Raw genomic sequence first — 25303 nt, forward strand, 5'->3', positions numbered from 1 at the left:
ACGGCTACTGGGAAATGATCAAAGTATAAAGTTATATTTCAGACTTCTAGACTTGCAGACTTTTGGAGGTTAGGATGCTTCTGTAGTAAACACACAAATGAAAACTAAATGGAGTGTTGACAGCAGTTCTCTCGAATCTCTGAAACCTTTGCAGTCTGTTTATTGCCACATGCGTGTAGCTTGTCTAAGAAACTTCAAAAGGGATAATAGATGCAGATAATGAAAAATGGGGAGCACATGTCCTGTTATATTTAGCTTGCTACGTTGTTGTGCGTGACCTAGTATAGGTTTTACACAAGGCATTTGTGCGCTTGTGCCTTTTTGTACAAAGACCAAGCTGACAAGGGAAAAGCACTCTCATGGTCATGTATTTCAATGTGTATTTTGTGGTCCACTCTAGAAAGCTGACATTCACAAAAAGCTCAAATTTGTTGTCTATTCAGGGTTGTTTTTGGTAAGAACCTAGAGCTATGGCACACATTTCACCCATTTTAGATTAGCCTAGTTTTCCATCTTTTAAATATTAGCCTAGTTTTCCATCTTTTAAATATTAAGTTGATGGCAATTTGACAGCCAGCCATCTCATTTCAAATTTAACTGTTCCTCTCAAAAGCCAAATATAGAGTCTGAGCAGCGGAGCAGTGGACGTTACAATCTGCGTCGTCGTAAGGATGGTGACCCCAAGCAGGCTGAAGAGATGAAGAAGGTGGATGAAGGCTCTACAACATTGAAAACAGAGGAGCTGGAGTTTGGTGGCAGGATTGGTAGGATTGTGTACACTTCAAAAAAGAAGCAAATGCTTCAAATATTGATTATTTATTGTTTCACAGTACCCTTCACAAGGTAGTGTTATTGGTACTTCTCGTAAAGATGAAATGCTATAAGAATAAACAACTCTTCAAACAACTAACACAAATGCAATAAAATAATATTATTACATTTTAGTAAGTATTGTGAATATGAATTGCCACACTATCAATTGCCACATTGCCAATGTCACACTATGACCTATACGTTTGCTTCGTTTCATTCACTGTCAATGGTACTGCGGCTGCAGTAAAGAAAATGTTTGTGGTCACTGTTCGAAGTCGGGCACCATTAGCCTGGAAAATCCAGACCCTGGTAATCTAGAAAGGGTCTGGCCACGAACAATGTAATGGCCCAACTCGAGGGGCGGCAACAAGCATGCATTTAAAAATCTCACTGCACGCAATTGCATAACACTAGACCATGTTTACTCTGAATGATTTCGGACTTCGACGCAATCGGATAACACTACGACCAATGTGTACTGCCCTCCAACATTGCAGCGCTGTCTTCATCCGTTTAGCTGGTTCCCCGGGATATCGGGGTAAAAGTAACGTGCATCATTGCTCATTGCCTCGCAGAGACAATTCTATTGTGCTCTCGCGAGAACTCTGGATTTCCAGGGTAAGGTACCATAGTAATGCATCTAAAAAATGCATTAATACATCTTGACACCGATTTAACTTGGCACGAAGTTCTGGAAGAACTGCCCAGATCTTTTCCCATCCCTTTAAACCCCCCCCTTCTAGCCTAGCGGTGACCGTGTCGACTAACCTAAAGGAGACCACTTTGAGGATGTGCTACAAATTGTGGTCTATATCAGAGTTTCTCAAACTATGCGACGCAACGTGGACACTGCTGGTCCGCTGAGCCGAGGAGTGAAACTAGAAATGCAATTCCAAGGAATTACCAGTGCATGAAAATGCTAAAGTTGTGATGTAAAATATCATGTATAGTTAAAACAGATAATACAGAGATGGTTACTACGGTGATGCTAGGATAGACATGGTGGCTGCATAGCTTAATAAAAGTTGATAGTTTAAAAGTAGACTGTTTAAAAGCTGAATGTAGATAGTTTAAAAGTTGTTGATAGACAGTAGATAGTTTTTACTATAAGATTTTTAACTATGCTAACCATGTTACTTAGCTAATGTTTTATAGCAGTGTTAGCAATGCTAACCTGCTAACCATGCTACTTAGCTAACGTTTTCTAGCAGTTTAATGAATGTTGATATTCAAATAGTTTAATGGCTGTGTATAGGTAGATATTTGACGATAACTGAAAGTTGGAATGGCTCTAATGTTTGCTAGCAGTTATGCTAAGATTTGTAATTCTGCTAACCATGCTACTTAGCTAATGTTTTATAGTAGTGTTAGCAATGCTAACCAAGCTACTTAGCTAACTTAACTAACATTTTCTAGCAGTTTTGCTAAACATTTTCTAGCAGTTTTGTTAAACATGTTAACTATGTTAGCAATGCTAACTATGTTAACCATGTGACTTAGTTAACCAAGCTTATCATTTTTAGTAGTTATGCTAACTATGCTAACCATGTTACTTAGCTAATCATTTTTAGCAGTTTTGAAAAACATGTTTTAAAAAACATATAGCCCAGGGGCCTCGGGTGGTATTAAGGCGCCCCTGTGTATCATTACAATAAAGATGTGCAGATGTGGTAAAATCCATGTGAAACAAACATTTTAATGACCTTTCAAAATTGATCCGCGGGCCGCACTGAGTGAGGAGGAGGGCAGCCAGTTGCCCATCCCTGGTCTAAGTTGCATACCTTCTGTGTGAACATCACAGAATGTGTAGAGAGAGAACATAAAAACTGTACAGAGTATTTCACCTTTGTTCGATCATCCCTTTAACATTTGTCTTACTACATCATAGTTCTGGGTATAGAGGAGCAGTGAGTGAAGAAATGCATAGACATAGAAATGTGTACAAATACAAAAGTATGAAGGTCAGTTTTCTTTCTTAATCTGCTTTCTATTACAACTTTTTAACTCTATTTTTTCCCCTTTTCTTTGTAGGCACATTTGGTATGCTACTGTTCCTGCCGTCTGTTGTGCTGCTTCTCCTTCTTCAAGTTTCCATTAAAGATACCGGTCTACTGACACTGCCTGCCAGCTTTCCCTCTGCTGAGGTTCTGTGGGACTGGCAAGTGTTTGGCCTGGTCATCTTCTGGCTGTTTTTTCAGGCTTTGCTGTATATGCTGCCATTTGGGAAGGTAATCCATGACATAGGCACATTACTGTTACAGCTCTCAACCTCCCTAAATATAGGGCAGTTACTTAATCTCAGCAAACTAATCATATGTAGTCATGCAGTTAGAATAAAGTAACAGCAAGCCAGTGGTTTTGCATGGGGGCTGTCTAACTGTAAGAATGTTACTTTATGATTCCCTAATAACTCTTGATACCTAATTAACCTTTTTGTAGCTTCTTTAGTGGGGTGGCTTAGCTGGAAATTAACAAGAACTGTGCACTTTGGCTATACATTTCACACTTTTATTACAAACCAAAATTAGATATTGACCCATCATGAATTTTTACCACCCCACCACTGATTTCTTGCTCTATGTGCCATTCTACTTTTTCACTCAACTCTACTTATGGACATTAATGTTTGGATGTTTTGTGTGGATTACCTAAGTTAATACTAATGTCTGGTGAAAATGTCATGAAAATGTATACTTACTGAAAAAAATGTTGATGTGTTTGATACTTATTTTCCCCGCTGTATGTTCAAATGAGAAAAGTAAACATGTATTCATATGATGATCTTACAGGTTGTTGATGGAATGCCTTTAAAGACTGGAAAGAAACTGAAGTATAGGGTTAATGGTAAGCTTCTTATTGGTTTTCTAATGAAGAAATGCGTAACAGTACCCAATAGTACTTTAATCGGAGTCTATGAGTCTGTACATTTGCTTTATCTGAATCTGTAACAGTAGCGGGTGGCTTGTCACGAAAGAAGTTGTGTGAAGGTGTGGCTACCAGTTTTAAAGCGTAACTCTCGCCAAAATGCAACCTACGGTCTTTTTTTGAATGTACCCGAGTCAAATTTTTGTTTAAAGCATAATTAGTACAGACCCGCCACTTTTAAGATTGACCGTATTGTCGTTTTAACAGTATTAATAGATTATTCTTTATACTAAATTTTTCAAACCAAACCATTTTGGCAGTTATTTTGAATTTTGGACAGGGTCTATGAAATCCTAACCGAGGATTCTTCACTTGGGAAATTCCTAAGTTGAGACCGTTCAGCCAGACACGCTATCCTAAGATGCATTTTTTTCTTTTTTCTTTTTTTTTTTTTTTTAAATGTAGTTTGGAAACATGATTAACCCTAGAAGGTGTATTTGAAGTTAAGTGCCTATTTCAGTTGCTGGTGATGTTCTTTTGTGTATCTTCTCACAGGCTTCCATGCACTGCTCATCACTGGTGTGTTTGTTGGCATTGCTGTGCAGCAGGAGATGGACCTCACTTACATTCATACTCATTTTCTACAGTTCTATTCATCAGCATTGATTATGTCGGTTCTTTTGAGTATTTATCTTTACACTCGCTCACGCCTTCTCTCTGAGGAAGAGCGGGCTCCTAGTGGGAACTCTGGTAAGTGCAGTTCAGCAAAATAAACTGTTGTTCAGTCCCTTTTTTGTGTTGCGTTACAGCTACAGCTTCAATGCCTCGTCATATCTGCCTCGTTTTAATGGTTAGGCCAATTCTGAAGAGAAAGGCATCATTCTCAAAATAACCTATGGCTGTGAGTTTTGTGTTCAAATGTTTTCATGCATGTCAGGTGAGGAATGTTTAAGAAACAGAATATTGTAAATCCTCAAATTATGGCCAGCAACAAAATTGTGTTTAAATTTTAGGCTAGTACTGCCCTCAGCCTCTGGCAAGGTCAGAAGGGGGTGGCAAGCCACTGGTAGCTTGAGATCGACATGTTGGAGACCCAGTGTAGGACAACGACTTTTCTTTGGCATCAGCATTAAACAATATAAAATATTAAGAGCTCTTTTATTTTACTGAGTTAAATCGAAACAATATAGTCAATTGATACCCTAGCTTGTAGGCTATTTGTCCAAATATGAGGACTGGCTATAAATAGAATCCCGGCCATAATTTGAAGATTTAAGCCTACATATGCACGAGTGTTTTAGGCATAGTGCAGGCCCTAATCTCTGACAAAGTATGCCAGACTTGTAGCCTGACGAGCCAGACCCACATTAAAATGTAGGGTCTGGGCACTCACCGTTCGCAGTGCTCAGTCCGAGGGGCGGGATAGACGGTAATTTCATGTAGGGTGCGTCACTCAGTATGAATTAACAAACATAAAAACATGTTAAATTATATATACTTTGATATGTCACACCTGACTAGAAGTCGCAGGAGGGTAGTTTTATTTCTAACACTATTCTATCAACACAGACATTTGCATCGATAGCCTGGTGTTCTAATTTATTTGCCTCGGGTGTACTGTGGAGTGGGTAAGACTATTTTTATTGGCAGGCTAACACATACCGTTGACTTCAGCTAGCCTAGCACCTGCGAACCCTGCAAATAGATGGACTGGATGAAACGTGTTGAAAACGGTCTCCACTGATAAATATCACACTTGCTAACTTGGAAATGAGGTCCTATGTCCAAAATCCTGAACCACCCCTTTAAATTTCATTTAATCAGGTCTAAAAAGGTTTTACCTCGTTCATTTCCGGAAACGCCGGCCGCAGGAAGTTATTACAACGTAGCAAAAAAGTATCTCCGCTTTGTAGGCTGCGACTCGATACTTTATTGCTAACAAAACTAGCAGAACGCTGCCCTCAGAATATTGGTTCGGGTTTATTGTAGTTCTTTCTGGGGGATATTGGTATTGGTACGTACGCGGTGATTAAACTTCAAATCCTGTGATAAATGCTATACCTGCCCGCAAAATACGTTTGCGTCTCCTCCGAGTTTGTTAAACTTCGGCTACGTGTGGAAAATGGGAAAGTGTACTTTCAACGAGACATGGCTAGATCACAGCGATTTCCGCTTTTGGTTACAAGCAGTAGCCAGCTCCAGGTACGAGGCTCGCTGCAAACTTTGCACAAAAAAAAACAAAAAAAACTATTCAATTAGGGACTCTGGAGTCACATGCCACATGCATGCAATAGGATAGCGCTACAACTCGAGTCTCACGCATTTTCCCACCAGCGGAGCTAGTTGGCTAGTTGATCAAATTTGCCAGTTTTGTGCCTCACCCCTGCCGTTGTCCTCCTTAAAGGCCGTGTTGCAGGGTTCATTTTCCAACGAATTTGCACAATTTGCTTGTTGGTAATAAACATTTAAACTGTTATCCATTGTATTTGATGTTGTTGGGTATCACAAAACGGAATATAATACGAAAAAGCAGGTACTATTTCACAGCGTTTGAAGTGATTCTCCTTTCCCCCACAATGCATTGCATTATGTCACCTTGGGGAGGCTACAGACCAAAGCCCACCTTGAGACCCTTGAGAGTAACGAGTGAGGAGTAAAGAGAGACGAGTAAGGGATTGTTCAGCAGTAGATAGCGCAGATTATAGATAAATAGACTAGAATAAATATGCTATAGATAGCCTAGATATGTATATAGACAGGTAGATAGATAGCTAGATAGATCATGTCATATATGCTGGTCACGGGGGGAGCTCCTCGACCAGCGGCCAAAATGCACTCGCTTCCCTAGTTACTGCAGCTCTCCACCACAGTTTCCATCGGGACGGCGACTTGCCCATATCATCTCCCTCTTTGGTAAGCCGTATCCTGACGATGTCAATGGCAATCAATCACGAGCAGTAGTTATCGAAAATATTCATGCTGAAGACACGACCAGCCTAATCTGAGGCGGCTAGAAGCTAAGTTTGCAACAACTGGGGTGGCTCACAGGTGGGACTAAAAAGTTAGCCCATAGCTAGCTATCATGATTCTTTATATTCTGATCTTCTGACTAAGTTTGCCCGGTAGCCTACTTATCTGAACTAACGACATGATCACTATCTCATAAAGAAAATGTTGACTTTCACTCTGTGCTGTTCACTGACAGTAACAAAAAGTGTCGTAACGTTATAAGCATAATGCATTGGACTGAATAGGTGCATTATGTAGCCTCATAACGAGGCCTCTCAAATTCAGAAAATTGCATTAAACTAAAATCGGAAGACATTGTTATCTTTGTTAGACCATAGGGTCGTTGTCATATAAATGCTGTAACGAAATTCGAAGTGTAAATATACAAACTTTATGTTGAAAGTGTAACCGCGACCGTTTCCCATAGGAATGAATGTAAAACATACCCTCCAAAACGAGACATCCCGAAATTCAGAAAAATTACTAAATTGATATCAGGCACCGTTATTACCATTGGTAGATCATAAGGTAGCTGTGATATAAATGCTGTGACGAAATTCGAAGTGTAAATATACAAACTTTATGTTGAAAGTGTAACCGCGATGTCCATTGAAATGAATGAAGCGCAGATCATGTAGTCCCCAAAGTGACGTCATCACCGAATTGCGTAAAAAAAAAAACCCGCTAATGGGTCAATGACGTGACGCTCATTTTTTTGTGTACATATGGGTTACATACATTTAAAATTGTTAACATTTGAAAATAATTTGACAAATTATTTTCAAATATCATTTTCATCAAACCCTAATCTTAAAGTTTTGGATTTATTTAATTTTGAAAGAGTATTAACTGAATTTGGGTAAAAAAAGTCAACACGGTGTAACCACAAAAACATGAACCAAATAATTACACTTGCTGAAAAAAATGTGAAATTCTCTCCAAAATCCCTTCTAAAATAATCTGGCATGATCTTGCACAAGAACTTTTCTATATTTAATACAAGTAATGAAACCCCATTGTTCTGAATGTTTTAATTAATATGAGGAATCGTGTCTGTCACATCAACCACTTGAAATGTCAAATGGTGTAACCACCATTTAAGGAGCAATTTTGTATGAATTATGTCAGAGGATCATGTGACAGGAAATTATGTCATAGAGTAGGACCCTTCAAGACCCCAACTGCTATGAGTCAAGGTTAGCAACTCTCTTAAAGTAACATAATAGTGTTTTTAGGTCATGGCCAGACAAGCTTAGGTTACATGTCAAATGGTATGACCTTTTGAAAATGTTGATAAATCATAATAATCATAAAATATTCAATTTAATGTAAAAACTGTGTTTGAATATTCACATAAAGGTGAAGTGTGTACGTAGTTGTCCATAATAATGCCTGCAAATTTTGCTTTTAAATAGAAATGTCAAATGGTGTAACCGGTTACACCATTTGACTCTTTTCTGTGTGAGACCAGTTTGATCAGATTCAGGGCCAAGAGTATGTAATTTTAGGTGGCAATTATATTATTTTTTTATAATTTAAATAGTGACTTACTGTTTAGCATGAACAACAGGGTTTAATTAGATTGCAATTTAAGCATTTTTTGAAATGTCAAAGCTTTTCATTTTAAATTTAAACTTTCATAATTATTTTATTATGATGTATGTAAACAGTATGTTCAAATTATAAATAAATAATATAAATACATTTATTATATATAAAATGTACCTCTTGTCCCCCAATGGATGGCACTTACAAGCAAGGAAAACTTGTCTCGCCACAGAGTGCATGTGAATGCAGATCCTGCTGTTGGTTGGTTGTTAAGAAATGATCATACCCACTCTTTCACTCACTCTTAATCTCTCTCACACACACTTTGGGCCCTAATTTAGCAATCTAAAATGCATGGTCACGAGCAAACAGCGTAAATACATTTAGGGGTTTTCCAGTCCACAGTCGGGGTGGTTTTGTTATCAAACGTCAGGTGCCTGGCGCAAAAAGGCGGCTCTTATGTTTCTTAATCAGTCATGGGTGTGTTTTGGGCTTAACATTCTTTAAACTAATGAGGAGGACATCTGTCATTCCCTTTAACAGCAAGCAGGGCAACATCAAACAGCGCATCAGTGTTTTGATAGTCAGCGGTGTATTTGAAGGAATCTGCTTGTACGCAAGACCTTATGGAACAGGTATTCCACTAAGCCCTTTACTAAAACCTAGCAGACTAACGGTGTGTTTCCACACAACAAAATTTTGCGTCGCTCTCATTGAGGTTGAATGGAGACGAAATTCGCCCTAGTTGGGCGAAATAAAAGCGAATCGCCGAGGCAGGCGAAACAAAGTTGGCCAAAGTTTAACTTTATTTAAATGAGGACCATTCGAGAACCAATCAGGTCTGCGTCTTTGTGTTTGGAGGCGGGAGTTACAAAAAAGTCTGACCAAGATGGTGGAGACTACCTGAGCTGTAACACGAACATTTGTCTGTGATTAAAATGTTTCTACACGAACATTGGCACTTGTATCAACACGAATTGTGGTTTATATGCCACACGAACTTAGTCAGAGCACATACACCACTAAATAGACCACTATATATGTTAGTTTAAGCACTCAATCTTTTTAGCTAGCTGACAGGCGAAATGCTAGTATTTTAGGACATTGGATTGCATTGTAAACCTAGCTAGACAGCTAGGCTACATGCTGCAACGCAGGTATGAAATATATTATGTCTTATTGACCTTGTTGTTTCTATGAACATGAATTGTTGTTTATAGGCAACATCAACTTAGTCGAGGCATAAAGACCCCTGGATATCTTCATTAAGTACTTAAACGTTTGAATTAGCTGATTAGCCTAATTAGCTCGCTTGCCACCACTGGCTAGACACTGCAGTCAAAAGGTTAGCGGTTTCGCCATCACGCCCCCGAGGCGAAATTTCGCTGGCCGAAAATCGCGAGGTGTTTCGCTGTGTGGAAACACACCGTAAGGCTACACACATCTGCACTTGTCTATTAATTGAACTCGTAGGCAAAGTGAAACTAACTTCACCGTGGTGTTATAGTCAACGACAAAACAGTTATACACAGTTAATTACTTTCACCATTGACTGACAAGGCATTACCAGCAAAAACATAGCCTGAAAAAAGCAAAACTTCCCACTATAATGTTGGAATGACTGAATAAATAACCTATGGACATTTATTCTGCAGAGGAATTGCTGCTTACATCTCCTGACAGTGAGTCTTCAGCTGTGTTTCATATGCGCCTTTCGCTATAGACCAGGCTTTTCTTGGTCAGTGGCGTAATGCTTTTTAGATGGTGTAAGATAGCGATTTTTAGATCATGTGCCAGACCACACCTTATGTCGGTAATTGCCACACCCCTGGGCGCATTATTTAATAAAAGTGAAGTGTAAGATAGGAAAAAACTTTGCGTCAGGATAATAATACGCTTTGCGCCAGGTTTTGCATCGCGAAAATAGGGCCCTTTATCTCTCTCTCTTTGAAAATAATGGGTATAGACTGATTTGTATGAGAACTGAAGTGAAATCAAATAGAACACAAGTTTCTTCATTGATGTTATGAAATGATATTTGATATTAAATATGATTAATGACATGAATACATATCAAAATATCTAATTCAGTTGACCTTGATGCCTTTATGTGTCAATTTATTGTCCTATTGCTATAAACGTTTTATGGTCAATTGGTGTAACCAGTATTTTGTCTAAAAGACTAATAATGTACAAAAAAGTTAATATGGATAATGATTTAATACTCTACTGGACTGTAATAATGGTTGTTTAAACCATTTTTACTCAAATGGTCAAAGAATAGACATAAAACAAGATGTTTACAGCATATGGTCTTGCTCAGTACAATGAAAAACCCATATAATTTAAATTTAGAAATAAATATAATAAAACATATTCTCATAGGATATTACAAAACAGACATTTTTAAAAATGATATACATATATTGAGTGCTTTATGTACCCATTAATCAACAGTGGTGGTTAACCTGCAACACAGGCTTTAATGCCTGGTCCCTTCGGTCTCCAGCGCAATATCATTGCACCTCTGTCGAACGATTTACTACACACGGTGACGAAACACCACTTATTTAATAACAATAGTGAGATTAACGATCTCTTTTAAAAGATAATTTCGTTGTGATTTTGACCTAAAGTGTGTTGAAACATGATACCAAGTGTGAATGTATGTCTCATAGCTCACCTCGGCTTGTCCCCTGCACTCAGAAATCTGGTGCTAGTTAGCCAATGCTACCAACACAGTGTTTCGTTGTGGTGCCTCGGGCATCGGCCTAGCCATGCAAATAAATCACTGTTTTACACCATTTACGAGGCTCAAAGTAGCTCCATACTTCATTGGTAGACTTCCGAGGGCCTTGACATTTAAAACAAGATTTTTATTTATTTACAAGACGATTTATACAGACAGTACCTTAAGGAATTTTACCGTTCGACACCATCTTGAATTTAGTCACGATAAGTCGAGCAACGAGTACGAACGAACAGGTATGATGAGGGATCAGATTCCAAAAATAATTCCGTGAAAATGCATGGATTCCAGTTGCTGCTACTGGAAGCAACTGAATCCATGCATTTCCACTGAATTATTTTTGGCTAACTAGCGCCAGATTTCTGAGTGCAGGAGACAAGCCGAGGTGAGCTATGAGACATGTTCACACTCGGTATCATGTTTCAACACACTTTAGGTCAATATCACACCGGAATTCTCCTTTAAGTGATGTTCCCTGATTCAGTTATTGCGAAGACGTCCTTTTCTGTTTTATAATGTAAATAAATATGAGATGAAATCTATTCTAGTTTGTTTGTTTTAGCCTATTTTCATTTGGGGCTTTTGGCACGTGACACAGATGTTTTTCCTTGAGTAGCCTAGTTGTAGACGTTATTGGGTGAGGAAGGTGATTGCTTTATTAGTAAATTAAATGAATGCTTTTTCAATGACCTGAAATTCACTGAAATAAAATAATTTTTTCAGAATTTCTTTGATTTGAATATTTCTTTGGTAATGGGTCGTGTAGGTCTTGAATTTAAATCTTTATAGTCTTGATGTCTTAAAAATGTATTAAATTTGACTTACTGAAACCCGCAAGAACCCTGGGTGAGGTGACACTAATGTCCATAGGTTGAAGTTTCTGCAATTGATTCCATAGGATATTTGTTTCATGACTTCTTCATGGGCCGGGAACTGAATCCACGTATCAGGAACTTTGATGTGAAATTCTTCTGTGAAATGCGTCCAGGTTTAATTGGCTGGGTAAGTGTCTCTCTCTTGGGGTTTGCTTATTTCAAATGTGTTGGTTTCCATCAATGCTAGACCCTTGTTTCTTTATACATTCAAATTCAGTGTTAAAATGTCCCCTCTCACACTGTGTTATTTCATGGGAATGTCACTTATCTATCTATCTCAAATTTCTCTAGCTTGTTATCAACTTTGCCATGCTGCTTGCTGAGATGAAGGTGCAGAAGCTCGACTTTCCCTCACCAGCCATGTTGCTGGTGAACATCTTCCAGTTACTTTGGGTTGCAGATGGACTTTGGCATGAGGTGAAGTGGCTCTGGTTTATGATAGTGTTTGTATACAATATAAGTCCCTTTGGACAAAAGTGCCAAATACTACAGCATTAAGTAAGGGATAATGACACCAAGGTGTCCTATATGGAATCAATGGACGAGGGAGAGGCAAAGAAGTTTTCTCCACCCAAGTCCATTAATTCCATTTAGCAGGACACCTCGAAGGTTGTTATCCCGCTTATCACACGGTTGCCACTGTAGGCAATAGTCATGCCTTTATAGCACGCAAGGGCAGTTTTGAGGGCAGTCGTGGCCTACTGGTTAGGGCTTCGGGCTTGTAACCGGAGGGTTGCCGGTTCGATCATGGAGTTGGACCATGGAGTTGAAATGGCAGGGTGCAGATCCAGTGTCCTGTTGGCCAAAGTGAATGTTTTAATTTACCTTGGCTTCCTATAGCTGCTAGAATTAGAGTAACTAACATAGGAGTTTGTGTGTTTTCTTTGACTGATTAAAGACCAAATATGCTGCTGCATTTTGAATCATCTGTGGTGGTCTTACTACACAAGCAGGCCAGCTAACAATGCATTGTAATAGTCTAGTTTTGAAAGAACCATGGCCTGCATGACACGTTTTGTGGCATATTGTGGTGGATAAGGTCTTATTAATATTGTATAGAATAAAAAAAAAAACAACATGACTGTGACTGAGGCAACATGCTCAGAGAAATTTAGTTGGTCATCAGTTGTGACATCAAAGTTACGTGCCGTTTTAGCTGGGGTCAGTGAAGATGAGACAAGTTGGATGCTGATCTGTTGGGGAATAGCTGTATTGGCTGGGAATACCCAATTGTTGTGATTACTGAGGTGACTAAGTAGCTAGACAGTTGTCATAATGTGTTTTTGACTGGTCAGCTTGCATAGCAGTGTGTTTCCATCTTTTTGTTACATCATGAAGATTTTCCTTCCAGCCACATGAGCTACAGTAGGTGGAAAGATACATCCAGGAATCTTCATAATAAAAAGTAGAAAAGTAGACCAAAACAATAGATTGATGAAAAGAGGATTTATGTCATAAAATTAAGGGGAGGATGGAGGGTTTCTATTTGATTTACAACCGTCATGTACAGGATTTTCATCGAAACTCATAAAATTTGAACATTGAGAGAAAAAATTAGATAGTTGCCTACATAAATTGGAAAATAATGAAAGCATATATTTAAACAACAATGATCATGGTTTGAATTCAATTACTAGTTCGATTGTCTTCACTCTTGAACAAAATGAGTGAATAAATAGCATAACCTCAAAACAACTTTGACATTGGCTATTCGAGTCAAGTCGATTTTATTTAGTATACCGCATTTAACATGCACAAAGTGCAACCCAAAGCACTCCACATACAGGACATTGACAAAAAACAAAAAATGCCAGACGGAGCGGCGTAGTCGCCAGCGTTGACACCACATGACAAAAACATTTTAAAAAAATATAGCCGCAAACGGCAATGGCGGGCCCGAGCACCTGCGGGCCGAAACCCGTGACATGTCAGAATCCAACAAAGCACCGACGTGGTGAGTTTCTGAAATGTACATATTTGATGCGTGTGCTATTTGTTTTTGAATTTTATTTTCTGCCACATTTACTCGTTTGGCCAGGTGGGGGCTTAATGCAAGGCAGGCCCATTGGGTGTCATCATAATCATAATATGTATTAACCTGAGAAATTTCAGACCATTCATTTTAAGCAAAGAACATTTCTGATACACTTTTTGGTTGGCCAGATGGTGGCGCTATGTTAGGCATTGAAATTACACATGTGAATATCATCACAATAATGATATCCAAAATGTTTGTAAAGTTTCAGATCAATCACTTAAGGTATTGTCCATTTCTGGCACATTTCCTGCTTGACCAGGTGGTGGTGCTATGCCAGGCAGGCCCATTGGGTGTCTGGATATCATAATAATCATAATATCTATTAACCTGAGAAGTTTCAGACCATTTATTCAAAGCATAGAGCATTTCTGGCACATTTCCTGCTTGGCCAGATGATGGCGCTATGCTAGGCCTGTGAATTACGCATGTGAATACCATCACAATAATGATATCCAATATTTTATAAAGTTTCAGATCAATCACTTAAGGCATTTTCCATTTCTGGCACATTTCCTGCTTGGCCAGGTGGTGGCGCTATGCCAGGCAGGCCCATTGGGTGTCTGGATATCATCATAATCATGATATCTATTAACCTGAAGTTTCAGACCATTCATTCAATGCACTGTGATTTATGACACATTTCCTGTTTATGTGGTGAGATATTAAAATCATATCAAATATATTACAACATTCAAAAATACCTTCACAATTTGCGACATCTTGGCATAATATTTGCCCAATTTCAAATGAATCTGACAAACCGTCTAGGAGGAGTATGTTCAAATTGATTATATGACATCAGTATAATTGTCATTCTTTCTGTTGCCAGTTGGTGGCGCTATGCCAAACATGCATTATGGGCATGTGAATATTATCATTAACATGGTCTTCAATGACCTGTGAAATTTAAATTTCAAGCCATGCATGGTGAATTAAGACACATTTATTGTTTATGTGGAAGGGTATTAAAATTCATAGTTTTGCCATTTCGTCAAATTACGACATATCAAAAAAAGCTTCACAATTTAGAATCAGAAGCATATTGGCATCATTTATACCAACTTTCAATGAACTTTCGGATCAACCGTCTAGGAGGAGTATGTTAAAATTGATCATGTCCACAATGCACAAAATTCCAATTACCTCACTTCCTGTGGGCGTGGCTAATGGCATGTTACATCCTTACAAAAAAAATAATAATAATAATCCTTACAAAAACAATAGGGCCTTGCGCCCTTCGGTGCTCGGGACCTAATAATAATAATAATAATAATCCTTTCAAAAACAATAGGGCTTCGCACCTCTCGCCTCGCGCACCATCGGTGCTCGGGCCCTAATAATAATCCTTACAAAAACAATAGGGCCTTTCCTGCTGATCAGCAGCTCGGTGGCTTTAGCAAGGACCGTTTGTTGCTTCATGGCTCCCGACGTCGCCATCAGAGCTCCCCACCTCAGCACTCAATCCAGACTGCAGGCACCCAGCGTCAGAGGCTACCGTTATACGTTAACGTTATGGCAGCTCGCAGATCAGCCGCAGCTCGGTGGTCGTGGCAGCTGCAGATCTCTCGCAGAGTAGGCCCATTGCCCTGAGCAATCTTTCCGTCCAGACGAGTCCAGACAGAGGATGTGCTGCGTCAGATGGAAGAGTGACTTGAGTTAACTTGACAAATAAATACAAAAAAAACCAGAACATTACATAAAATTACAAACATTACATAAAAACAAACAAAAACATGATGCCAGACGGAGCGGCGTGTCTCGCCAGTGTCCCCGTAACCTAACAACTGATGATGATTCAAAATGATATTCAAAGAGTGGCTATAGCCTACACTCTTAGGTTAAAAGGTTTCACTTCAAATTATTGTTTAGGTGTAGGTGGTCATACAGTTGGTATCAAATTAATATAGGCTATTATCTCCCATAAGTCTCATAGTTCTGCCAAAGTGTTTGAAATATAATTATCTGAAATACAATGGCTTTCAATTTGTCATTTAATATTTAATCTGTGCAGCACGCAATTGATTTTACATTTTTTGCATAGTGTTTTGTTAGCTCACATTTTGTAATTTTTACTGAGAAATATTACCCTTTCCTGCCTCTGCTCCAGATTGTAACGTTAGTTGGAACGTTATATCCTCCAAAACCGAAGTCAGCGGCCAATTCACTTCAACAGTAGGTCATAAGCAACAGGCAAATGCAAGACATATTGTGCGAGAAATCACCACTTTATTCAATGGCCAATAGTTTAAACAATGCATAAGTCTCCTTCACTAACTCTGCTTTGGCAGCAATTACTATAGACAGGCTCTGCGGCAGGAGTAGCAGCATCTTCTCTCTTTTCCCCTCTCATTGAGAAGCACACACTTGCCATCACTCGCTATATGCACTTAAAGGAGCCACACCAGTTTAACAAAGGTCTCTTTAGGGTCACGTGGGAACATGTATTGTTGCCCTATCGGATTTTAGTGAGCGAGACTAGTCTAGTAAATAGTTAGTTTAATTAAGATATAGAGACAGTGCCAGTGTGGAGGCTTGTTTTAGACATAATTGTTGGTTTATTTTTGTTTTGTTTAATTTATGTTTGAAATAGCCTGCTATTATACATTTTATTTGATACTCATTACTATGTATTTTAGGCTTATTGTAACAACCAGTGCGGAGAACAAAATTCATTGTAATTTTATGCTAGTTATTTTGTGGTGAAGTATCGGTATCGGTACTCAGTATCAGCAAGTACACAGCTGTAAATGCTCGTACTCGGTTTGAAAAAAATGGTATTGGGCATCCCCAAATATTACACCAGCTCAGGATGTACAGTGGGCATCGCTTTCAAATGACCACTTCATTCGCGCATTACGCGGCGTGAAGCTGCGTGAAGCTTTAGTACCACTTTCAGCCACTGTGCGTCGCTCTGCCACTGTACATCGCTCTGCCTGCTGTCCCTTACATAATTGTTGCCGAGAGTAATCCCAGCCTACGAATTCAATAACAAAATAAATCATGCATAATTAAACATTACCTCGATTTAGGCTACTTGGGTATGGCTTAAGGCTTGACTACACGAAAATCCAAATCGAAATTTGCTGTCTACATTATTGTCAGTGTTGGGGTTAACGCAACTACGCAAATCAAAACAGTGGTGTGATAATTGAGCCAGTAGAGAAATAACTGTTCAGAATTAATCTGTAGCCTTGGGTAGGCTTCTGCAGAAAACAATGTTGTTGCCGATTTAATACTATCTGGCGACGTTTTTAACAGGCTACGCAATAGAGGCTTAGACAACTATGACCCACGTTTTGGTTTCGTAAATTAATTTGCCCTACTTCTTGACTGCAATGTAGTCAATTGACTGCTTGACATGTCATTTTTATTTTTCTGTACGATAAACAATTACATCTGCTTTATGCCGCAGAATTACATTCATATTTGGCAGACTGCAGACGCGCCACTTCCCTCCCCATATTCCAATATTAAGATAGTATAAAATGCTTTTTGTATAGGCTACTATCATAAAAAAAAAAATAGTTAAAACGAATAGCTATTTGCAATTTGACAAAACACTGGTCCTCATTTTGCGAATGCGAGGACAATATGAGCCTGTTGCATTTAGTTAGATGTCCGAGTCACGCATAATGTTTGAAAACCACTGGCTCGTAATCACAATAATTTAACACACGACAGTTGGATAACCTACTTCATCATGTCCCCATGCCTACATTTTTGTGAGTAGCATAGAGATCGTTAAAAACAATAAAGTATGGCTCTCCGTTTGGGACATCGAAAACGTATATTTTTAATAGACTACCGTCGAAGATGCTGACTTGCAAAAGCCTCGGGATAACACGTTATCTCCACTATCATCAGTCATGCCCCTTGATCAAAGTGGGGAATGAAATAAAAGTTTGAGAACCACTGGCTTAACAAGTTACCTACAGTCCAGAACACAGAATCTGTTGCAATATTCTGATGATCGGCGATGATATCGGCAAATGTTTGTTTTCCAAAGTAAGAATTTCACTTCACCATGCACCTTCGACAATACCTGGCCTACCTGGTATCATTACAAACATTATTCTGTGTCCTAAAACTGGCATATTTTATGGCATTGTGTCATGTAAGTTCGTTGCAAAATCTAGAGAAATGTGTGAGGTGGTCAGCGGGGGACAATTGAGACACACATTGGATTGTGTTATTACTTGAACATTCCACACTATCCACAGCTGTGGTAGGCCTATCAGGGGCAGGAGGATTACTGTCAGCGCAGGCTTTATATAAAATACAGAAGGCCTCGAATGTTGTCTTGTTTGTGGAGCGCTTTGCTTCGCTTCTGTAATTTCTGCTTCATTGAAAATGAGGGTTTCCCTCAATGACCCTCCGAAAATAAATAAAGGTTGAATTAATGAATGAATGCAGGCTTGCCCAAAATAAAGGCATGTGGTTTGCGCAGCCTACAGTAAATAACAGACCCGCCAGAATGTGCGTTATGATGCTTTTTTACGAGCAATATGTTTTTGGTACCCTACGCACACTGCATGTTCTTAAATAACAATGATCATCAGTAATATTCGACCATTAATTTGGGTAAATGGGCAAGCGTGACCACCTTGATTGGCTGATTGGCTGATGATTGTAACGCGGGCATGATTCCAAACACCTCCCTTACGATGATGAGTGACAGGTGACAGGTCGGAGAATGCGTGCGCTACACAAGTAGTGCGAAGGATGGAAGATGATTAATAACTGAATAAAAAGGCCTAGCCTAAATGAATAAAGAGTAAGGCAAAACAAATAGCTTAGTAGCCTAATGAAACATAGGCCTATGGATTGATGCAGTAGCCTACCTTTGCAACATTATTAAATTAATCTGTCACCATATCCCTAGGCTACGTTTGCAAAGAGGAGAACATTTTAATTTGATTCACAATGAAACGTTACATTTCATTTACATGTTAACAATGAGTAGTTTTGGTTGTTGTTGGTGGCGTTATTGCATCCCTTTTATGAATGCAAAATTGTTCCCTCACGATTGGAAGCTCCTGTTGCGCATAGGCTATTTCAAAACATTGCAACGTAAAATGCCACAAAAAAGCTGTTTATGTGTTATCTTAGTGAGTTAGGAGTCCTCTCGACTTAAGCTGTCCCAGACTTAGGTGCTACTTTTAGGTCTAAAATGCTTCGTGAATTACTTTTTGTGAAAAAATTAGGAGTCCTAAAGTTAGGAGTGACATGCCCATTATTTTTAGGAGTTGCTCCTAAATTCGCCAGTTAGGAGCTACTTTTAGCCTTAAAATTCTTTGTGAATATGGCCCCTGAATAAAAAGGCCTAGCCTAAATGAATCAAGGCAAAACAAATAGCCTAGTAGCCCAATGAAACATACGGATTGATGTAGTATCTTTGTAACATTATTAAATTATTCTGTTACTATGCCTACGTTTGCAAAAGAGAACATTTTAATTTGATTCACAATAATGTTACATTTAATTTACATGTTGACAATGATTAGCCTAGTTTTGGTTGTTGTTGGCGGCGTTATTGCATGTTAGTTATGCCTACAATGCAAAATTGCTTCCTCGCGATTGGAAGCTCCTGTAGCCGCATAGGATTTCAAAACCGCAGGTTTGTGAATAGGTCTGTGAGGTAAGGAGTCCTCTTGACTTCTTTTAAGCTGTCAGAGGTGGGAAGGTGTGATTTTTTTGGGGGAAGGGCCGGATTAACTGGGCACAATTGTCTGATGGTCCCCCTTCACCCCAGCCAACGTGAATCGGGTGGTTAGTTAATAGGCCTATCGTGAAGATTTTTCCTGCCATCTAAAAGGCACGAGCGCATCTGTGAGGCCAAGCCTCACCAAGTAGCTCGTTTGTTTACAACTAACATTCCATTTAATTAAACTGCTTCATAGGCTATGCCGAAATAGTTTTCAACATTTTGAATATTAGTGTCGGGTGAATTGAAATGTTCTCAAAGTAGCCTTATGGCTGAAAGCTGCTTGGGAACCCCCCCCCCCCCCCTCAAGCAATATAACCATACAAACGCGCTTCCTGCACTCATTGTTTCAAAAGGAGTAATTTTGGCTTTGTCGGAACTGAAGAGCTGTGGACGGCACGGCACGGTATGCCCAATGAAAATAAATTAACACAACACAACACAGACCCCGCTTCTCTCGCGTCAGTCACTGACATGAACGAAACACAGAACCCGCTTCTCTCACGGCAGTCACTGACAGTAACCTAGAATAAATGCATGGGGAAAAACACTTCCCCATGACAAAGACATCGTAAAACATTGAAAGTTAATATTTTGTCACTAGCAACATTCATCTGTCCTTTGTCAAATGTATTATGTTCCAAGTACCCTATGCGTAATTCTGCTTCATAAAGTTGAACAAATACATTTGCTTATTTCACAGAAAAATATAAATAGCCAGTCTACAGTGCAGAGTTGGTAAGTTATGGTAGGCCAACTTGCAGTGAACATACAAACAGGGGAAATTATTTCTCTTGCAGCTGAGTAGCCTCAGGTGCGCACGTAGACATAAGGCCGAACATGCAAGCGCCAATGAATCGTGCTCTCACGACAATCGCGCCGTTAAACTTAAATAGGTTAACATCACTCTAAGTTCGCCTTCAAGCAAGGAAAACGATGATTTGAAGACATCTGTTTCGTTGGAAGGGCAAGGGGTAGCAACAGGGCAACACAGAGACAGGCCCGATGGCAGGGCTGTTATGAGAGTATTAAAATATGGGATATTCTACGGGAAAACATTAAAACGGCAAGACAGCGGGGAAAGTTAAAATACGTGATAAACACGGAAAAAGTTGGCATGCATTGTTTCGGTCCCCGTGCACAGGGATTATTTGTCATACTATTAATCACATATGATTATTTGTGAAATTGTGCAAACAGGCGCAACACATTTGAAAAAAAAGGACTGGTAGCATGCAAGCTCACGGGAAAGATTGATTTAAGAACGTTATCACAAAGTGTGTGGCTGTGGCGCGGGCGGAAGACAATTGGCAGGGGAGGGTCATGTCTTTTTTAACAATTCTGTCGGAGGGTCATTGAACAATTTCTAGCAGGCAAGAGAGGGTCATGCAACTTCCAACTGAAGCACTCAAAATTCCTCCGGTGGCCCCTTAAATAAATAACGATCAGTCCCTAGATTGCTGCTGGGCTATATGTCTTGGTTCTGTTAACAACTCATTGTCAAACGCATAGCCTATCTCGCGGTTGCATCCATTACAAACAAACATGCAATGTGAACGTCTGGGATTGGGGAGAGCACTAAATGCTCTACTGAATAAGCACGAAGTCAAACCTTTAAATGAAAAACACTCTTTAATAATCCAAAAAAATAAACCGCTAATGAAGTAAACTTGTGACCATCAAAAATCGTTTATCGCTCGTAACTCCGTGATACCAGGACGTAACAGGAAGGCATTTGGCTGAGCAACGGAGGTTAATATGCTCCATGTTTTGTCCAAATGATGACTGTCTATCATCGTTACACTCGGAGAAAACCGGAATGTTTAATTCGTCCCCGTTTCAATCGTCCCGGTTGTACCTACTCAAAACGCAGATAGAACCTTATTATTCTAAGGTAGCGAAATAGCGTTCAGCATGATTCATGCCCAATTAATTCCCCCTGTTAAAGTGTTCGCCTTTAGTTTGGTTTCGTGATAGCCTATGATAAACGGCTTATGGCCAAACATGTGAAAACGTTAAAATACAGTAGGCGATAAACCCGGAAAAAGTTGACAGTGATTTTTTCATAATCACTTTGGAGGGTCATAGAAAAATGTATTGCTGGCGAGGGAGGGTCACGTCTTTTTGGACTAACGCTCCCAAAACTCCTCCGGTAGCCCCTTAAATAAATAACGAACAGTGCCTAATGAAGTAAACTTGTGACCATCAAAAATCGTTTATCGCCTGTAACTCCGTGATAACAGGACGTAACAGGAAGGCATTTGGCTGAGCAACGAAGGTTAAAACTCTATATTTTGTCCAAATGATGTCTGTCTATCATCGTTGCACTCGGAGAAAACCAGAATGTTTAATTTGTCCTGCGTCTCTACAGCTGCAAACGGGATTCACTCGCAGTTAACCAAATATTTCTTTATTAGGGCAGGGCAGGCATATTTCTGGCTATTACATTATTTCTAAACCAGTCTGCTAAAGTCTGTAGTGAAGTCTGTGTAGGGTTTTCCAGGCTCCATTTCTTTTTACGAGACACCCTGCTCACTTGAGCCATCTACCGGTTGTTTGGGTTGTTGCAGCGTCTCACTGGAAAAATACAAATTAAAGTCGCGTGATACCGCGTGATCCCACGCGCGGACCGCGAGTGAAGCTGGCCAAGTCGAAGCACTGCCCACTGTATGTGTCAAAGTTGAATCGGTGTCAATATCTCAAAAGCTCAAGGAGCTGTCGTGGTGCCAAAAACAGGTGAAAGGGAATAATGATGATGATAAGAAAACTGAAAAAAGACAATAGTGTGCAAGCAGCTTCACAATGCTGTGCACTTGAGCAAGAAAAAAAGTATACTAACTGTACGTGCACACCGCTGCCGATTTCAGCTGCAAAAGATACAGGAAGTCATTCATTTTCAATGGAAGCCAGCTTCTCTCAGCTGCAAGAAGCGGCAAATCCGTCGGTGCTGGGTTTTGGGCGCGTTGAGTGACCAGAGCGTCAAGCAGAGAGTTGGTCAACTTTATGGTAATGAGCTATGACACAGTTCAGAAGGCAAACAACCAGCAACGTAGAGTGCTGCCACGTCAGAGCGGTCAAAGCGTCAAAAGCTTCCTCGTACTTTTTGACAAGCGTCCTTGTCAGGCGGTCAGAGCTTCTTTTGCAGCTCAAGTCGGAGGCGGTGTGTACGTACAGTAATAATACTGTGCTTGCTAAATGCAAGCACTGCTTGAGCACAAGCACACTTTTTTTTAAGTATATTTTTTGGGGGGCTTTTTGCCTTTTCGTATAGGACAGTGAAGAGTGAGACAGGAAGTAAGTGGGAGAGAGAGATTGGGTGGGATCGGGATATAACTGTAGGTCAGATTCAAACCTGGGTCCACGTGGGCACTTGGGCCTGTACATGGTATGCTGAAGCCTGTTGTACCACAGGGCCCCCCATTTCTTACTTCTACCTTTCCTAGAAGTTTCATCAGATTTGTTTCATATTTGCTGTATGAACTCGCAGGTGTCCTAGTTTTATATTCATAGCTGCTTGCTGCTATATTTGATTACTAATTTTTAAGATCATGCTTGCACATAAATTGGATTATAAGGGAGCACTTTGAACAATATCTGATTTTACCTTTAAGAATACAGTGATCGAATGTACAAAAAAATAAATATTTTTCTAAGCTGACAACTTGGCTAGAACACATGTTAAATATTAATACTGGAAGGTTGTCAGCTTGAACCTAGAGGTGTCCGACAAAGTTGCAATATCAGTTTTGGTACTACTAATTTACCTTTTCAATTTTAGGAAAAGATTCTTACGACTATGGATATAGTTCATGATGGCTTTGGATTCATGTTGGCCTTTGGAGACCTGGTATGGGTCCCTTTCACTTTTACCTGTCAAGCACACTACTTGGTAAATCACCCAAGTGAGCTATCTAAGTTATTCGTTGCAGTCATCATCACCATCAAAGGTAAATGAAGTTAAAAATGCCTAATTTCAGGGTAACAGGGATGCAAACACGGCGTTTCAGCGCCTCCCGCTTTTTTCACGTCAGTTTGGGCGACTTGTGTGAATCGTGCAGATCCGAAGAGTTTTTTTTAAGGGGGAGGGAGGTAACCTGACCCTAGCCAGATGAATTTCGTTCCGCTATAGCTCCGCCTAGCTTCACTCACATCCATCTGGGACCTCTTCCATTGAGAGTGATTTCTGCAACCGACTTTATGGTTCAGCCAATCAGGACGCAGGGCGGGAGTTTCGTAGATGTGACATAGCGTAGAAGCGACTGTGACACTGTTATTAGCGTCACGGGTTGGCTTCGATGTGAGTGGTTGAAGTAGCACGTCAATAGATGATGGACAAGTGGCTTATTCAATCATATGCAAGCATTTTTTGATTAGGCCCAGCCTTCTGAAGCAACACTTCAATGGATCGGTTCCAGATGGATGAGTGGAGCTAGGCGGAGCGAAATTCATCTGGCTAGGGTCAGGTTAGGAGGGAGGGGGGTATGATCATCAGGGATGCTTTCCGGCGACTATTTTTTTTTTTTCACGTCATCTACCACGGGCTACCAGAGGAACCAGAGCGTTTCTCATATGGGCCTGCTGGTTAATGTCCAGTGCTTCTGAACCTCCCTTCATCGATAATATTTGATCATGTAGCAAAGGAGCGGTAGATGTAGCCTATCATATCAATAGCAGTTAAGAAAATATAGGCTACACTCACTGCGTTGGGAGGCAACTCTCTCAGTTCACGTTGCACAGCTTACCTCTGTAGTATAGCTAGCCTACTTCAGCTCGAAGTTTTAACACGCAAAGGTGGACTTGATTAGTGTGTAAGCTTTCATTCAGCTGACACTGGCGCGGCCATCTGACTGATCATCCAGAACGGTACAATAATACAATTATTCTGCCACTCAGTGAGGTGAAGCACACACTAATCCTGGCGCAGTGAGCTGCCTGCTACAACAGCGGCGCTCGGGGAGCAGTGAGGGGTTCGGTGCCTTGCTCAAGGGCACTTCAGCCGTTCCCACTGGTCGGGGATCGAACCGGCAACCCTTCGGTTACAGGTCCGGAGTGCTAACCAGTGGGCCACGGCTGCCTTTATTTAAAACTGTAGGAAAACTGAATCAAAGGGGGTCAGTCGTGTTTCTCTCTTTTTTCACCACACATGTGTTTGCATCCCTGCTGATAATGTTGTATTTGATTAGTTTAATTTAATTTATAAATATGCATTTCTTGAAATTAAATGTTCTTTTCTTCAGGTATTGGATATTATATATTTCGCAAGGCAAACTCTCAGAAAAATAATTTCAGAAGAAACCCGTCTGATCCATCACATATCCGTAAGAACAGCATTTTGTAACCCATTATTCTGTAATGCACAGGTGTGTAATTGAAGATGTTTTAGGGGGAAAATGTACCGTATTTTTTGGACTAAGTCACTCCAGAGTGTAAGTCGCATCAGTCAAAAAATGCGTCATGAAGAGGAAAAAAAAACATAATGGCCACCTTACACCAAACAACCTTGACAAGATTTGGGAAAGATTCTTGAAAGATTGGAGTCTTTCGAGTAAAGTTTGAATTGGGGGCATTAGTTAAAAGACTACAATCTTTTAAGAATCTTTCCCAAATCTTGTCAAAGTTGTCTGGTGTAAGGAGGCAATTAGTCACACTTGTTTTGAAATCACAAAATCCAAGACCAAGAACAGATTATGGGTGTGTTCCAA

The 25303-nt window shown here is 39.9% G+C and overlaps 1 protein-coding gene across 1 annotated transcript in view; it reads left to right on the top strand.

The window, feature by feature from the left end:
• Positions 1-25303, top strand: part of lbr (lamin B receptor) — a 67067-nt gene that overhangs the window by 35564 nt on the left and 6200 nt on the right. Inside the window, exons 5-12 of the mRNA XM_042095479.1 lie at positions 614-764; positions 2845-3041; positions 3603-3657; positions 4234-4428; positions 11883-11986; positions 12151-12276; positions 23380-23548; positions 24839-24919. Coding sequence (XP_041951413.1) covers positions 614-764; positions 2845-3041; positions 3603-3657; positions 4234-4428; positions 11883-11986; positions 12151-12276; positions 23380-23548; positions 24839-24919 — 1078 coding nt within the window. The remainder of the gene's footprint in view (positions 1-613; positions 765-2844; positions 3042-3602; positions 3658-4233; positions 4429-11882; positions 11987-12150; positions 12277-23379; positions 23549-24838; positions 24920-25303) is intronic.

Source organism: Alosa sapidissima, chromosome 6 (genome assembly GCF_018492685.1).
Source record: "Alosa sapidissima isolate fAloSap1 chromosome 6, fAloSap1.pri, whole genome shotgun sequence".
Lineage (NCBI taxonomy): Eukaryota > Metazoa > Chordata > Actinopteri > Clupeiformes > Clupeidae > Alosa > Alosa sapidissima.